This window comes from Somniosus microcephalus, chromosome 1 (assembly GCF_052327205.1).
Source record: "Somniosus microcephalus isolate GS21.2 chromosome 1, FLI_Smic_1.0, whole genome shotgun sequence".
Lineage (NCBI taxonomy): Eukaryota > Metazoa > Chordata > Chondrichthyes > Squaliformes > Somniosidae > Somniosus > Somniosus microcephalus.
The window spans coordinates 53569682-53587568 of record NC_140987.1 but is presented as its reverse complement, the minus strand read 5'-3'; the positions used below and the strand labels follow the sequence as shown (position 1 = coordinate 53587568).

Sequence of the window (17887 nt, the reverse complement as noted above, 5' to 3'; positions counted from 1 at the left end):
AACTTTGAGGAACAACATGGAATATCTACCAATATACATCTACTCCTATTATAAAGGTTCACCCAGAGGTAAAAGGACAGTGTCCCTCTATCCCTCAGTCATAAGAACATAAGAAATAGAAGCAGGAGTAAACCATTTGGCTCTTCGAGCCTGCTCCGCCATTCAATAAGATCATGGCTGATCTTCTACCTCATCTCCACTTTCCTGCACTATCCCCATATCCCTTGATTCCCTTAATATTCAAAAATCTATCGCTCTCTGTCTTGGATATACTCAATGACTGAGCCTCCACACCCACCTGGAGTAGAGAATTCCAAAAATTCACCACTCAGTGAAGAAATTTCTCCTCATCTCAGTCCTAAATAATCGACCCCTTATTCTGAGACTGTGACCCCTGGTTCTAGACTCCCCAGCCAGGGGAAACATCCTCCCTGTATCTACCCTGTCAAGCCCTGTAAGAATTTTGTATGTTTCAATGACATCAACTCTCATTCTTCTAAACTCGAGGGAATATAGGCCTAGTCTACTCAATCTCTCCTCATAGCACAATCCCCCCATCCCAGGAATCAGTCTGGTGAATCTTCGTTGCACTCTCTCTATGGCAAGTATATCCTTCCTTGGGTAAGGAGACCAAAACTGTACACAATACTCCAGGTGTGGTCTCACCAGGGCCCTATATAATTGCAGTAAGACGTCTTTACTCTTATACTCAAATCCTCTTGTAATAAAGGCCAACATACCATTTGCTTTCCTGATTGCTTGCTGGAGCTGCATGTAAAAATTTCAGTGATTCGTGTACAAGGACAGCCAGGTCCCTCTGAACACCAACATTTCTCAATCTCTCACCATTTTAAAAATACTCTGCTTTTCTACTTTTCCTACAAAAGTGGATAACTTCACATTTCTCCACATTATATTCCATTTGCCATGTTCTTGCCCACTCACTTAGCCTGTCTATATCCCCTTGAAGCCTCCTTGCATCCTCCTCACAACTTGCATTCCCACCCAGCTTTGTATCATCAGCAAACTTGGATATATTACATTTGGTCCCCTCATCCAAATCATTGATGTAGATTGCAAATAGCTAAGGCCCAAGCAAGATCCTTGCGGTACCCCACTAATTACAGCCTGCCAACCTGAAAATGACCCGTTTATTCCTACTTTCTGTTTTTTGTCCGTTAACCAATCCTCAATCCATGCTCGTATATTACCCCCCAATCCCATAAGCCCTAATTTTGTTTAATATCCTCTTGTGTGGCACCTTATCAAATGCCTTCTAAAAATCCAAATACACCACATCCACTGGTTCCCCCTGATCTATGCTGCTAGTTACAACCTCAAAACACTCTAACAAATTCGTCAAACACGATTTCCCTTTCATAAGTCCATGTTGACTCTACCCAATCCTATTATTATTTTCTAAGTGCCCTGTTACCACGTCCTTAATAATAGATTCTAGCATTTTCCCTACTACTGATGTCAGGCTAACTGGTCTGCAGTTCCCCGTTTTCTCTCTTCCTCCTTTCTTAAATAGTGGGGTTACATTTGCTACCTTCAAATCTGCAGGAACCGTTCTAGAATCTATGGAATTTTGGAAAATGACAACAATGCATCCACTATCTCTATAGCCACCTCTTTCAAAACCCTAGGATGTAGGCCATCAGGTCCAGGGGATTATTCGGCTTTCAGTCCCATTAATTTCTCCAGTACTACTTTTTTAGTACTAATAGCTTTCAGTTCCTCATTCTCTCTAGACCCTTGGCTCCCCATTATTTCCAGAATGTTTCTTTGTGTCTTCTTCCATGTAGACAGACACAAAAGTATTTGTTTAATTTCTCTGCCATTTCCTTATTCCCCATTATAATTTCTCCTGTCTCAGCCTGTAAGGGACCCATATTTACTTTGGCTAATCTTTTCCTTTTTACATATCTATAGAAGCTTTTACAGTCTGTTTTTATGTCTCTCGCTAGTTTACTCTCATATTCTATTTTCCCTTTCTTTATCAATTTCTTAGTCCTCCTTTGCTGAATTCTAAAATCCTCCCAATGCTCAGGCTTACTACTCTTTTTGGTAGCATTATAAGCCTCTTCCTTTGATCTAATACTATCTTTAACTTCTCGTTAGCCACGGTTGGATCACTTTTCCTGTGGGGTTTTGTGCCTTAAAAGGAATGTATATTTGTTGTAAACTATGTATTAATTCTTTAAATGCTAGCCATTGCTCATCCACTGTCACACCTTCCCAATCTACCTTAGCCAACTCGCCCCTCATACCTACGTAGTTTGCTTTGTTTAGATTTGAGGCCCTAGTTTCGGATTTAACTAAGTCACTTTCAAACTCAATATAAAATTCTATCATATTATGGTCACTCTTTCCTAAAGGCCCCTTTACTGCAAGGTTATTAATTAACCCTTTCTCATTGCACAATACTAGATCTAAAATTGCCTGCTCCCTAGTTGGTTCCTCAACATACTGATCTAGAAAACTATCTTGTATACATTCCTTGAATCATTACATGATTAGTTTAATAACTAGTACCATTCACTATTGGACCAATCTACAGTATTATTATATATTTAAGCTAATTCTGCAAAGTGTTTTAAGAAGTTACATAAAAAATGTTGGGAGATCTGAAAGTATGAAATGGCAATGTGTTTATGTGAACAGGTAGCCAAACCAGTCCTAGTATCCATCGGAGGTTTTTGAAATGTTAATAATTATTGGGCAAAGTACCATTTTGGGAAAAGCAATTAAGTGCATTGTAAAATTGTACGGCTCTTAAGAGCAAGTTGACGATTACTATTTAATCAAGGGGGTTAGATGACATCAGGGACTACAAGAGTGATGTTGGCTGTGTGAACCCCTCGGTCAAGTGTCATTCAAAATTCATAATGCTCATGTACAGGATTATTATTGGCCAAGATGCCCATGACAAAGTGGTTGTCCATCACATCTACACCCTCTGAGATATGCAAATGGAGGACCAGTTTCATAAACATGAATGTCAGAACTCAAGTTATGCGCACTGTACTATGCCAAAAATCATGTTACCTTGTTTGCATTTTTCAAGTATTCAACAGACTCCCAGAAGCTGACGAGAGCCCTCTTATCCATTCTTTCCATGTACACACGGAAATGTTCCCTATAGGATGGATTTGACAAGATTTCTTCAAACTGAAGAATCTGCAAAACAAGAATGTAATACGCTGCATTAACCAGAACATTATTATAGCACTTATGGCCTTTAGTTTCCTCAGAGGGACTGACATTTTGTCATTTGAAAGATCTGAACAGTTTTTAAAAAACAGAAAATAGAAGTCTTTATACAAAATATTCCGTTAGTATAAAGAAATAAAGAACTTGCAGTTATATAGCGCCTTTCACAACCTCAGGACGTCCCAAGGTGCTTTACAGCCAATTAAGTTTTTTGAAGTGTAGTCACTGTTGTAATGTATGGTTTTATTCAAGAGTCGCAATCTCTACAGTATTTCACTACAACACAGATAAGGGGGGAGGGGAAGAAATAAAACCAAAATCATTCCAGTCACCGCACTCAAAGGGCCCTCCAGCATCACCGTTTCCAAACAGGAAATAAAATGTGATTGTATCCCTCTCTACGGTTTAAAATGCCAATGCACCAAACCTTTACCTCACGATCCTGAACACCTCCCCATGCAGCCTTACTGTAAAAAGTGGTCATTACCTCTTCTTAATCAGTCCTACCTTCCAAAAAGGTAATTCACTGAACCCCATTCAGAAGGATTCTGCCCATTCAGGCCCACTGTACAGGTTTGGTTCCATTATACGGAAATCCCAAAACAACTAGAACACAAGCTCCTAATTCAAGCATAAAATGTTGATTGTTTCAAATATTCAGCACATCAAAAAGGAGTTAACTCACTGTTATGACCCAACAAGGCAGAGCTGAATATTTTATAACTCTAACCAGTGTATTTTTAGTTAAAAAAATGTTATTGTTGAATAAGTTATTGGATAAAGGTTTTAAACTGAGTTTTCACCTGCCCTTTATTGATATCGTGATTGAAGTTGACACTGGGCCCACTTTAATCAGAAGGTCATCGACCTTCTATAGGTATGCAAAAAGGAAAAGATTAGCGAAAGTAAATGTGGGTCCCTTACAGGCGGAGACAGGAGAAGTTATAATGGGGAATAAGGAAATGGCAGAGAAATTAAACAAATACTTTGTGTCTGTCTTCCTGGAAGAAGACGCAAAAAACTTCCCGGATATAGTGCAGAACCAAGGGTCTAGCGAGAAAGAGGAACTGAAAGAAATTAGTATTAGTAAAGAAATAGTACAGGAGAAATTAAATGGACTGAAAGCTGAATAATCCCCTGGACCTGATGGCCGACCTCCTAGGGTTTTGAAAAAGGTGGCTATAGAGATAGTGGATGCATTGGTTGACTCTGTAGTTTATAGTTACTAGGGTCTTTTCTGGTGTAGCAGGGACTGTTGGTAGACTATACAAGCGCCTTAGAGATATCTTTAATTGGTGATAGTGAATTAATTTAAATTAATTAAAGGGTAAGTCATGCCAGGAGAGCCCAGCCCCGTGTTATGCTCCTCTTGCTCTATGTGGGAATTCAGGGACACTGCCGGTGCCCCTGATGACCACGTGTGCCGGAAATGCATCCAGCTGCAGCTACTAGCAGACCGCATTGAGGCGCTGCAGCTGTGGGTAGATGGGTTGTGGAGCATTCACGATGCTGAGAGGGTCGTGGATAACACGTTTAGTGAGTTGGTCACACCGCAGGTAAGGGCTGCACAGGAAGAAAGGAAATGGGTGACCACCAGGCGGAGCAATAGAAGCAGGCAGGTAGTGCAGGAGACCCCTGTGACCATTCCCCTCTCAAACAGGTATACCGATTTGGATACTGTTGAGGGGGATGACTCACCAGGGGAAGGCAGCAGCAGCCAACTTCCTGGCACTGGGGGTGCTCCTGCTGCCCAGGAAGGGAGGAAAAAGAGTGGGAGAGCAATAGTGGTAGGGGATTCTATAGTAAGGGGAACAGATAGGCGTTTCTGTGGCCGTAGACGTGAATCCAGGATGGTTTGTTGCCTCCCTGGTGCCAGGGTCAAGGATGTCACTGAGCGGCTGCAGGGCATTCTGGAGGGGGAGGGTGAACAGCCAGAGGTCATGTCCACATTGGTACCAACGACATAGGTAAAAAGAGGGATGAGGTCCTGCAGCAAGAATTTAGGGAGCTAGGTGGAAGATTAAAGAGCAGGACCTCAAAGGTTGTAATCTCTGGATTACTCCCAGTGCCACGTGCTAGTGAGTATAGGAATAGGAAGATAGAACAGATGAATGCTTCGAGGGAGAGCAGCAGCGGAGGAGGTGAGCCCGGTATAAAAACCGGCGCCAAGGCAGAGGCACACCAAATCAACAGCAGAGGAGAGAGGTAAAAAGTAATCCAAGTGTGACGTCACCAGGGAGCAGGTAAGTGATTGGTTGGTGAGTATTTCTCTCTTTTCAATACAAGCTTGAATTCTGTGGTGTTACATTTCTGTGGTGTAGTGGGGACAGTTGGTAAATAAAGCGCCCTAGAGTATACCTGTAACTGGGGTATTGAATAAAATTTTTAATTAATTAAAGGAGTAAGTCATGGGAGGAGAGCTCAGACCCGTGTTCTGCTCCTCTTGCTCCATGTGGGAAATCAGGGAAGCTGCCAGTGTCCCTGACGACCATGTGTGCGGGAAATGCATCCAGCTGCAGCTACTTGCAGACCGCATTGCGGCGCTCGAGCTGCAGGTGGATGAATTTTGGAGCATGCGCGATGCTGAGAGGCTCGTGGATAGCACGTTTAGCGAGTTGTTCACGCCTCAGGGCAGGGCGGCACAGGGGGTGACCATCAGGCGGAGCAACAAAGGCAGGCAGGTAGTGCAGGGAACCCCTGCGGGCATCCCCCTTTCAAACAAGTATACCGCTTTGGATACTGTTGAGGGGGATGACTCACCAGGGGAAGGCAGCAGCAGCCAACTTCCTGGCACTGGGGGTGCTCCTGCTGCCCAGGAAGGGGGGAAAAAGAGTGGGAGAGCAATAGTGGTAGGGGATTCTATAGTAAGGGGAACAGATAGGCGTTTCTGTGGCCGTAGACGTGAATCCAGGATGGTTTGTTGCCTCCCTGGTGCCAGGGTCAAGGATGTCACTGAGCGGCTGCAGGGCATTCTGGAGGGGGAGGGTGAACAGGCAATGGTCGTGGTCCACATTGGTACCAACGACATAGGTAAAAAGAGGGATGAGGTCCTGCATCAAGAATTTAGGGAGCTAGGTAACAGATTAAAGAGCAGTACCTCAAAGGTTGTAATCTCTGGATTACTCCCAGTGCCACGTGCTAGTAAGTATAGGAATGGGAGGATAGAGCAGATGAATGCGTGGCTAAAGAGTTGGTGTAGGGGGGAGGGTTTTACTTTCCTGGATCACTGGGCCTGCTTCTGGGAAAGGTGGGACTTGTACAAGTCGGACGGGTTGCACCTGAACCAGAGCGGGACAAATATCCTTGCGGGGAGGTTTGCTAGCACTGTTGGGGGGGGTTTAAACTAACTTGGCAGGGGGATGGGATACAGAGGGGAGCTGAAATAGGGGGGGGGATGTGCTGCCAATTATAGAGAAAAAAACAAGTCAGCATGGTAGACAGGGCAAATATATAAGGGCAAGGCTGGATGGCATCTATTTTAATGCAAGGAGTCTTGCGAATAAGGTGGATGAACTGAAGGTGTTGATAAACACATGGGAGTATGATATTGTTGCTATCACGGAGACATGGTTGAGGGAAGGGCAAGACTGGCAGCTCAATATTCCGGGGTACAGAATCTTCAGGCGAGACAGAGGGGGAGGTATAAGAGGAGGGGGTGTCGCAATATTAATTAAGGAGTCAATTACTGCAGTAAGGAGGGATGATATATTAGCAGGGTCCTCTAATGAGGCCATATGGGTGGAGCTTAAAAACAAAAAGGGGGCAAGCACTTTGCTGGGAGTGTACTATAGGCCTCCAAACAGTCAGGGGGAGATAGAGGAACAGATATGTAGGCAAATCTCAGAGAAATGTGCAAATAATAGGGTAATAATAATGGGGGATTTCAACTTCCCCAATATTAACTGGGATAGTCAGAGTGTGAAAGGCTCAGAGGGTGTAGAATTCTTAAAGTGCATCCAGGAGAGCTTTTTGAGCCAACATGTAGAAAGTCCTACAAGAGAGGGGGCGGTACTGGACCTAATTCTAGGGAATGTGGCCGGCCAAGTGGAAAAAGTGCTAGTAGGTGAGCACTTTGGTGATAGTGACCATAATATGGTAAGATTTAAGGTGGCCATGGAAAAGGACAGGGATGGGCCGGAAATAAAGGTTCTAAATTGGGGGAAGGCCGATTTTAATAGGATAAGGCAGGATCTGGCCAAAATGGACTGGGATCAGCTACTTGTAGGAAAATCCGCATCGGAGCAATGGGAGGCTTTCAGAAGGGAGATTGAGATCATACAATGGCAACATGTTCCCGTAAAGGTCAAGGGTGGTTCCAAAAACCACAGGGAACCTTGGATGTCAGGGGATATACGAGAATGGATTAGGAAAAAAAGGAGGGCTTTTGGTAGATACAGAAGGCTAAAGATGGAGGAAGCCCTAGAGGAGTACAAAAAGTGCAGGGGGATACTTAAAAAAGAAATTAGGAGATCAAGGAGGGGCCATGAAATAACACTGGCAAGCAAAATAAAGGAAAATCTGAAGATGTTTTATAAGTATATTAAGGGTAAGAGGATAACTAGGGAAAAAATAGGGCCCATTAGGGACAAAAGTGGCAATCTGTGTGTGGAGCCGGAAGATGTAGGAGGGGTTCTGAATGAATTTTTTGCGTCTGTTTTCACTATGGAGAAGGACGATGTAGACATAGAAATAGGGCGGGGGGACTGTGATATGCTCGAACATATTAACATCGAGCGGGGGGAGGTATTGGCGGTTTTAGCTGGCCTAAAAATGGATAAATCCCCAGGCCCGGATGAAATGTATCCCAGGCTGCTGTGTGAGGCAAAGGAGGAGATTGCGGGGGCTCTAACACATATATTCAGGACCTCTCTGGCCACAGGGGATGTGCCAGAGGACTGGAGAACCGCTAATGTAGTACCATTATTCAAGAAGGGTAGTAGGGAAAAACCGGGGAACTACAGGCCAGTGAGCCTAACATCAGTGGTAGGAAAATTATTGGAAAAAATCCTGAGGGACAAAATTTGTCTCCACTTGGAGAGGCAAGGATTAATCAGGGATAGTCAACATGGCTTTGTCAAGGGAAGATCATGTCTGACTAATTTGATTGAATTTTTTGAGGGGGTGACTAGGTGTGTGGATGAGGGTAACGCAGTGGATGTGGTATACATGGATTTCAGTAAGGCCTTCGATAAAGTCCCGCACAGGAGACTGGTCAAGAAGGTAAGAGCCCATGGAATCCAGGGTGCCTTGGCACATTGGATACAAAACTGGCTTAGTGGCAGAAGGCAGAGGGTGATGGTCGAAGGTTGTTTTTGTGACTGGAAGCCTGTGGCCAGTGGGGTACCACAGGGATCGGTGCTGGGTCCCTTGCTGTTTGTGGTCTACATTAATGACTTGGATATGAATGTAAAGGGTATGATCAGTAAGTTCGCGGATGATACAAAAATTGGTAGGGTGGTAAATAGCGAGGAGGGTAGCCTCAGTCTGCAGGACGATATAGATGGGTTGGTCAGATGGGCGGAACAGTGGCAAATGGAATTTAACCCGGAAAAGTGCGAGGTGATGCACTTTGGGGGGACTAACAAGGCAAAGGAATACACAATGAATGGAAAGACCCTAGGCAAGACGGAGGGTCAGAGGGATCTGGGTGTGCAAGTACACAGATCCCTGAAGGCGGCGGAACAGGTGGATAAGGTGGTAAAAAAGGCATATGGGATACTTGCCTTCATTAGCCGAGGCATTGAATATAAGAGCAAGGAGGTTATGATGGAGCTGTATAAAACACTGGTTAGGCCACAGCTGGAATATTGTGTGCAGTTCTGGTCGCCACACTACAGGAAGGATGTGATCGCGTTAGAGAGGGTGCAGAGGAGGTTCACCAGGATGTTACCAGGGCTGGAGCGCTTCAGCTATGAAGAGAGACTGGGCAGGTTGGGTTTGTTTTCCTTGGAGCTGAGGAGGCTGAGGGGGGACATGATTGAGGTGTACAAAATTATGAGGGGCATAGATAGGATGGATGCTGAGGAGCTTTTTCCCTTAGTAGAGGGGTCAATAACTAGGGGGCATAGATTCAAGGTAAAGGGCGGGAGGTTTAGAGGGGATTTGAGAAAGAACTTTTTCACCCAGAGGGTGGTTGGAGTCTGGAACTCACTGCCTGAAAGGGTTGTGGAGGCAGAAACCCTCACAACATTTAAGAAGCATTTGGATGTGCACTTGAAATGCCATAGCATACAAGGCTACGGGCCAAATGCTGGAATATGGGATTAGATTAGACAGGGCTTGATGGCCGGCGCGGACACGATGGGCCGAAGGGCCTCTATCCGTGCTGTATTACTCTATGACTCTATGACTCTAATGCGTGGCTAAAGGGATGGTGCAGGAGGGAGGGCTTTAGTTTCCTGGATCACTGGGTCTGCTTCTGGGAAAGGTGGGACTTCTACAAGTCGGACGGTTTACACCTGAGCCAGAGGGGGACCAATATCCTTGCGGGGAGGTTTGCTAGCACTGCTTGGGGGGGGTTTAAACTAACTTGGCAGGGGGATGGGATACAGAGTGGAACTATAGTAGGGGGTGATTTACAGCCAAATACGGAGGAAAAAACAAGTCAGCTGGGAAGGCAGAGCAAATATGTGAAGGCAAAAGGGAATATGGCAAGGCTGGAAGGCATTTATTTTAATGCAAGGAGTCTTGCAAATAAGGTGGATGAACTGAAGTTGTTGTTCAACACATGGGAGTACGATATTGTTGCTATCACGGAGACATGGTTGAAGGAGGGTCAGGACTGGCAGCTCAATATTCCGGGGTATAGAATCTTCAGGCGAGACAGAGGGGGGTGTAAAAGGGGAGGGGGTGTTGCAATATTAATTAAGGAATCAATTACTGCTGTAAGGAGGGATGATATATTAGCAGGTTCCTCTAATGAGGCCATATGGGTAGAACTTAAAAACAAAAAGGGGGCAAGCACTTTGCTGGGAGTGTACTATAGGCCCCCAAACAGTCAGGGGGAGATAGAGGAACAGATATGTAGGCAAATCTCAGAGAAGTGCGAAAATAATAGGGTAATAATAGTGGGGGATTTCAACTTCCCCAATATTAATTCGGATAGTCAGAGTGTGAAAGGCTTAGAGGGTGCAGAATTCTTAAAGTGCATCCAGGAGAGCTTTTTGAGCCAACATGTAGAAAGTCCTACAAGAGAGGGGGCGGTACTGGACCTAATTCTAGGGAATGTAGCCGGGTAAGTGGTGGAAGTGTCAGTAGGAGAGCATTTTGGCGACAGTGACCATAATTCGGTGAGATTTAAGGTGGTCATGGAAAAAGACAAAGACGGCCCGGAAATAAGGGTTCTAAATTGGGGGAAGGCCGATTTTAATATGATAAGGCAGGATCTGGCCAAAGTGGACTGGGAGCAGCTACTTATAGGAAAATCCACATCAAAGCAGTGGGAGACTTTCAGAAGGGAAATAGAGAGAGTACAACGCCAACATGTTCCCGTAAAGGTCAAGGGTGGGACCAACAAGCAAAGGGAACCTTGGATGACAAGGGATATACAAAAATGCATTAGGAAAAAAAGGGGGGCTTTTGGCAGTTACAAAAGACTAAAGACGGAGGAAGCCCTAGAGGAGTATAAAAAGTGCAGGGGCATACTTAAAAAAGAAATTAGGAGGGCGAGGAGGGGGCCATGAAATAACACTGGCGAGCAAAATAAAAGGAAAATCCTAAGATGTTTTATAAGTATATTAAGGGCAAGAGGATAACCAGGGAAAGGGTAGGGCCCATTAGGGACCAAAGTGGCAATCCGTGTGTAGAGCCAGATGATGTAGGCGGGGTTTTAAATGAATTTTTTGCATCTGTGTTCACTATGGAGAAAGACGATGTAGACATAGAAATCGGGCAAGGGGACTGTGACATACTTGAACATATTAGCATCGAGAGGGAGGAGGTACTAGCGGTTTTAGCAGGCCAAAAAGTGGATAAATCCCCAGGCCCGGACGAGATGTATCCCAGGCTGTTGTGTGAGGCAAAGGAGGAGATTGCAGGGGCTCTGACACAAATTTTCAGAACCTCTCTGGCCACAGGGGATGTACCAGAGGACTGGAGAACAGCTAACGTAGTACCATTATTCAAGAAGGGTAGCAGGGATAAACCAGGGAATTACAGACCAGTGAGCCTAACATCTGTGGTAGGGAAATTATTGGAAAAAATTCTGAGGGACAAAATTAGTCTCCACTTGGAGAGGCAAGGATTAATCGGGGATAGTCAGCATGGCTTTGTCAAGGGTAAATCATGTCTGACCAATCTGATTGAATTTTTCGAGGGGGTGACTAGGTGTGTGGATGAGGGAAATGCTGTGGATGTGGTTTACATGGATTTCAGTAAAGCTTTTGACAAAGTCCCGCATAGGAGACTGGTCAAGAAGGTAAGAGCCCATGGGATCCAGGGTGCCTTGGCGCGTTGGATCCTAAACTTGCTGAGTGGCAGGAGGCAGAGGGTGATGGTCGAAGGTTGCTTTTGTGACTGGAAGCCTGTGTCCAGTGGGGTACCTCAGGGATCGGTGCTGGGTCCCTTGCTGTTTGTGATCTACATAAATGATTTGGATGAGAATGTAAAAGGTATGATCAGTAAGTTCGCAGATGACACGAAAATTGGTGGGGTGGTAAATTGCGAGGAGCAAAGCCTCAGGCTACAGGACGATATAAACGGGTTGGTCAGATGGGCGGAAAAGTGGCAAATGGAATTTAACCCGGAAAAGTGCGAGGTGATGCATTTTGGACGGACAAATAAGGCAAGGGAATACACAATGAGTGGTAGGACCCTAGGAAGTACAGAGGGTCAGAGGGACCTTGGTGTACATGTACATAGATCCCTGAAGGCAGCGGAACAGGTAGATAAGGTGGTTACAAAGGCATATGGGATACTTGCCTTCATTAGCCGAGGCATAGAATATAAGAGCAGGGAGGTTATGATGGAGCTGTACAAAACGCTGGTGAGGCCACAGCTGGAGTACTGTGTGCAGTTCTGGTCGCCGCACTATAGGAAGGATGTGATTGCTTTGGAGAGGGTGCAGAGAAGATTCACCAGGATGTTACCTGGGATGGAGCGCCTCAGCTATGAAGAAAGACTAAACAGGCTGGGGTTGTTTTCCTTGGAGCAAAGAAGGCTGAGGGGGGACCTGATTGAGGTGTACAAAATGATGAGGGGCATAGATAGGGTAGATAAAGAGGAACTTTTCCCCTTAGTAGGGGGGTCAATAACAAGGGGGCATAGATTCAAGGTAAGGGGCAGGAGGTTTAGAGGGGATTTGAGGAGGAACTTTTTCACCCAGAGGGTGGTTGGAATCTGGAAGGGTGGTAGAGGCAGGAACCCTCATAACATTCAAGAAGCATTTGGATGAGCACTTGAAATGCCATTGCATACAAGGCTATGGACCAAATGCTGGAAAATGGGATTAGACTGGACAGGGATTGATGGACGGCGCAGACACGATGGGCCGAAGAGCCTCTTTCTATGCTGTATAACTCTATGACTATGACATTTTACAAAATTCCATAGATTCTAGAATGGTTCCCATGGATTGGAAGGTAGCAAATGTAACCCTGTAGGAATGGCTAGATTCCTAACTAAAGGACTGAGGTCGAGTCAGTCTATCAAACAAACGATGTTTAATACTATTCAACAGAGTTTAACACGAAAACACAGGAGAACTAAATTACAGGTCTGTACTCTTTGCTGGCTCCACGAGGACTGGCTAGGGCGGCTCCCCAGCCTGACGTCATGATGTCATCACGTTTTCCCGCCGCTGGAGGATCACGTGATCAGTCGGGACCAGCGGGAGCAGCGAGGAGGAGCTCGGGAGAAAACCCGGCGACCAGCGAGGCCCGAGACCAGTCGGGGGCAGTGTGGTGAGACCGGTATAAAAACCGGAGAGAGGCGAGGCCCGAGACCAGTCGGGACCAGCGGGAGCAGCGAGGAGGAGCTCGGGAGAAAACCCGGCGACCAGCGAGGCCCGAGACCAGTCGGGAGCAGTGTGGTGAGACCGGTATAAAAACCGGAGAGAGGCGAGGCCCGAGACCAGTCGGGACCAGCGGGAGCAGCGAGGAGGAGCTCGGGAGAAAACCCGGCGACCAGCGAGGCCCGAGACCAGTCGGGAGCAGCGTGGTGAGACCGGTATAAAAACCGGAGAGAGGCGAGGCCCGAGACCAGTCGGGACCAGCGAGGAGGAGCTCGGGAGAAAACCCGGCGACCAGCGAGGCCCGAGACCAGTCGGGAGCAGTGTGGTGAGACCGGTATAAAAACCGGAGAGAGGCGAGGCATACCAACTCAGCAGCGGGGAGAGAGGTAAAAAGTAATCAGTATGTGACGTCACCAGGGAGCAGGTAGGTGATTGGTTGGTGAGTATTTCTCTTTTTTCAATACAAGCTTGAATTCTGTGGTGTTAAATTTCTGTGGTGTAGTGGGGATAGTTGGTAAATAAAGCGCCCTAGAGCATACCTGTAACTGGGGTATTGAATAAATTTTTTAAGTAATTAAAGGGGTAAGTCATGGCAGGAGAGTTCAGACCCGTGCTCTGCTCCTCCTGCTCTATGTGGGAAGTCAGGGATGCTGCCAGTGTCCCTGATGACCATGTGTGCGGGAAATGCATCCAGCTGCAGCTACTTGTAGACCGCATTGCGGCGCTCGAGCTGCGGGTGGATGAATTTTGGAGCATGCGCGATGCTGAAAGGCTCGTGGATAACACGTTTAGCGAGTTGTGCACGCCTCAGGGTAGGGCAGCACAGGGGGTGACCATCAGGCGGAGCAACAAAGGCAGGCAGGTAGTGCAGGGAACCCCTGCGGACATCCCCCTTTCAAACAAGTATACCGCTTTGGATACTGTTGAGGGGGATGACTCACCAGGGGAAGGCAGCAGCGGCCAACTTCCTGGCACTGGGGGTGCTCCTGCTGCCCAGGAAGGGGGGAAAAAGAGTGGGAGAGCAATAGTGGTAGGGGATTCTATAGTAAGGGGAACAGATAGGCGTTTCTGTGGCCGTAGACGTGAATCCAGGATGGTTTGTTGCCTCCCTGGTGCCAGGGTCAAGGATGTCACTGAGCGGCTGCAGGGCATTCTGGAGGGGGAGGGAGAACAGCCAGTGGTCGTGGTCCACATTGGTACCAACGACATAGGTAAAAAGAGGGATGAGGTCCTGCAGCAAGAATTTAGGGAGCTAGGTGAAGGATTAAGGAGCAGGACCTCAAAGGTTGTAATCTCTGGATTACTCCCGGTGCCACGTGCTAGTAAGTATAGGAATAGGAAGATAGAACAGATGAATGCGTGGCTAAAGGGATGGTGCAGGGGGGAGGGCTTTAGTTTCCTGGATCACTGGGTCTGCTTCTGGGAAAGGTGGGACTTGTACAAGTCGGACGGTTTACACCTGAACCAGGGGGGAACCAATATCCTTGCGGGGAGGTTTGCTAGCACTGCTGGGGAGGGTTTAAACTAACTTGGCAGGGGGTTGGGGTACAGAGTGGAGCTATAGTAGGGGGTGATTTACGGCCAAATACAGAGGGAAAAACAAGTCAGCTGGGAAGGCAGAGCAAATATGTGAAGGCAAAAGAGAATATGGCAGGGCTGGAAGGCATTTATTTTAATGCAAGGAGTCTTGCAAATAAGGTGGATGAACTGAAGTTGTTGTTGAACACATGGGAGTACGATATTGTTGCTATCACGGAGACATGGTTGAGGGAGGGTCAGGACTGGCAGCTCAATATTCCGGGGTATAGAATCTTCAGGCGAGACAGAGGGGGGTGTAAAAGGGGAGGGGGTGTTGCAATATTAATTAAGGAGTCAATTACTGCTGTAAGGAGGGATGATATATTAGCGGGTTCCTCTAATGAGGCCATATGGGTAGAACTTAAAAACAAAAAGGGGGCAAGCACTTTGCTGGGAGTGTACTATAGGCCCCCAAACAGTCAGGGGGAGATAGAGGAACAGATATGTAGGCAAATCTCAGAGAAGTGCGAAAATAATAGGGTAATAATAGTGGGGGATTTCAACTTCCCCAATATAAATTGGGACAGTCAGAGTGTGAAAGGCTTAGAGGGTGCAGAATTCTTAAAGTGCATCCAGGAGAGCTTTTTGAGCCAACATGTAGAAAGTCCTACAAGAGAGGGGGCGGTACTGGACCTAATTCTGGGAAATGTAGCCGGGCAAGTGGTGGAAGTGTCAGTAGGAGAGCATTTTGGCGACAGTGACCATAATTCGGTGAGGTTTAAGGTGGTCATGGAAAAAGACAAAGACGGCCCGGAAATAAGGGTTCTAAATTGGGGGAAGGCCGATTTTAATATGATAAGGCAGGATCTGGCCAAAGTGGACTGGGAGCAGCTGCTTATAGGAAAATCCACATCAAAACAGTGGGAGACTTTCAGAAGGGAAATAGAGAGAGAGTACAACGCCAACATGTTCCTGTAAAGGTCAAGGGTGGGACCAACAAGCAAAGGGAACCTTGGATGACAAGGGATATACAAAAATGCATTAGAAATAAAAGGGGGGCTTTTGGCAGTTACAAAAGACTAAAGACAGAAGAAGCCCTAGAGGAGTATAAAAAGTGCAGGGGCATACTTAAAAAAGAAATTAGGAGGGCGAGGAGGGGCCATGAAATAACACTGGCGAGCAAAATAAAGGAAAATCCTAAGATGTTTTATAAGTATATTAAGGGCAAGAGGATAACCAGGGAAAGGGTAGGGCCCATTAGGGACCAAAGTGGCAATCTGTGTGTAGAGCCAGAGGATGTAGGCGGGGTTTTAAATGAATTTTTTGCATCTGTGTTCACTATGGAGAAAGACGATGCAGACATAGAAATCGGGCAAGGGGACTGTGACATACTTGAACATATTAGCATCGAGAGGGAGGAGGTGCTAGCGGTTTTAGCAGGCCAAAAAGTGGATAAATCCCCAGGCCCGGACGAGATGTATCCCAGGCTGCTGTGGGAGGCAAGGGAGGAGATTGCAGGTGCTCTGACACTAATTTTCAGAACCTCTCTGGCCACAGGGGATGTACCAGAGGACTGGAGAACAGCTAACGTAGTACCATTATTCAAGAAGGGTAGCAGGGATAAACCAGGGAATTACAGGCCAGTGAGTCTAACATCTGTGGTGGGGAAATTATTGGAAAAAATTCTGAGGGACAAAATTAGTCTCCACTTGGAGAGGCAAGGATTAATCGGGGATAGTCAGCATGGCTTTGTCAAGGGTAAATCATGTCTGACCAATCTGATTGAATTTTTCGAGGGGGTGACTAGGTGTGTGGATGAGGGAAATGCTGTGGATGTGGTTTACATGGATTTCAGTAAAGCTTTTGACAAAGTCCCGCATAGGAGACTGGTCAAGAAGGTAAGAGCCCATGGGATCCAGGGTGCCTTGGCGCGTTGGATCCTAAACTTGCTGAGTGGCAGGAGGCAGAGGGTGATGGCCTCTTTCTGTGCTGTAAAACTCTATGACTCTATGACTCTATGATGACGTCATAGGAAGGATGTGATTGCTTTGGAGAGGGTGCAGAGAAGATTCACCAGGATGTTACCTGGGATGGAGCGCCTCAGCTATGAAGAGAGGCTGGACAGGCTTGAGTTGTTTTCCTTGGAGCAGAGAAGGCTGAGGGGGGACCTGATTGAGGTGTACAAAATGATGAGGGGCATAGATAGGGTAGATAAAGAGGAACTTTTCCCCTTAGTGGGGGGGTCAATAACAAGGGGGCATAGATTCAGGGTAAGGGGCAGGAGATTTAGAGGGGATTTGAGGAGGAACTTTTTCACCCAGAGGGTGGTTGGAATGTGGAACTCAATGCTTGAAAGGGTGGTGGAGGCAGGAACCCTCACAACATTCAAGAAGCATTTGGATGAGCACTTGAAATGCCATTGCATACAAGGCTATGGACCAAATGCTGGAAAATGGGATTAGACTGGACAGGGATGGATGGGCGGCGCAGACACGATGGGCCGAAGGGCCTCTTTCTGTGCTGTAAAACTCTATGACTCTATGACTATGATGACGTCATCGCGTTTGGTCTCATTCTTAAAGGGACCGCGCTATGTACATGCAATAATATGAACAAAGATACAGATTCATTCTGTAGCTAATAATTTGTTAAAGATAATTATGTACATTAGATCAGAGTCCCCTGGTGGCTCTGCCACATGCGCCCCCCCCCCCCCGAATTGTCTTTAACAGTAAAAGTCAATCGACTAGGAGGTCTGACAAGCCTGTCAGAGCGACTCCTGTAGCCACGTCGTGGTGGCTGTGCGGCTGGCCGGTCGACGTCCAGGTGTGCCGGTTTGAGACGGTCAATGGATATGTGGTCGGGTTTACCACGGCTCAGTTGGAAGCAGCAGGAAATCTCCCGGTACGCTGAGTGGCTGGCCGTACACGAGCTCCACGGCGGACGATTGCAGGTCCTCTTTGGGTGTTGTGCGAAGACCCAACATGACCCACGGAAGCTTATCCACACATCCGGCGCCTTGGAGGCTGGCCCTCAGCGATGCCTTTAACGATCTGTGGAAACGTTCACACAAACCGTTTGCCTGCGGGTGATAGGCTGTGGTGCGGTGAAGCTTGGTGCCAAGACCCTGGGCCACAGCGTTCCAGAGCTCGGAAGAGAACTGTGGACCGCGGTCTGAAGAAATGTCCGCTGGAACACCAAAAC

General features: G+C 46.8%; 1 protein-coding gene across 1 annotated transcript in view; it reads right to left on the bottom strand.

Moving 5' to 3' along the window:
* Nucleotides 1-17887, bottom strand: part of snx25 (sorting nexin 25) — a 321585-nt gene that overhangs the window by 87598 nt on the left and 216100 nt on the right. The window contains exon 9 of the mRNA XM_085981347.1: nucleotides 3052-3183. Within this exon, the coding sequence (XP_085837473.1) occupies nucleotides 3052-3183 (132 nt within the window). The remainder of the gene's footprint in view (nucleotides 1-3051; nucleotides 3184-17887) is intronic.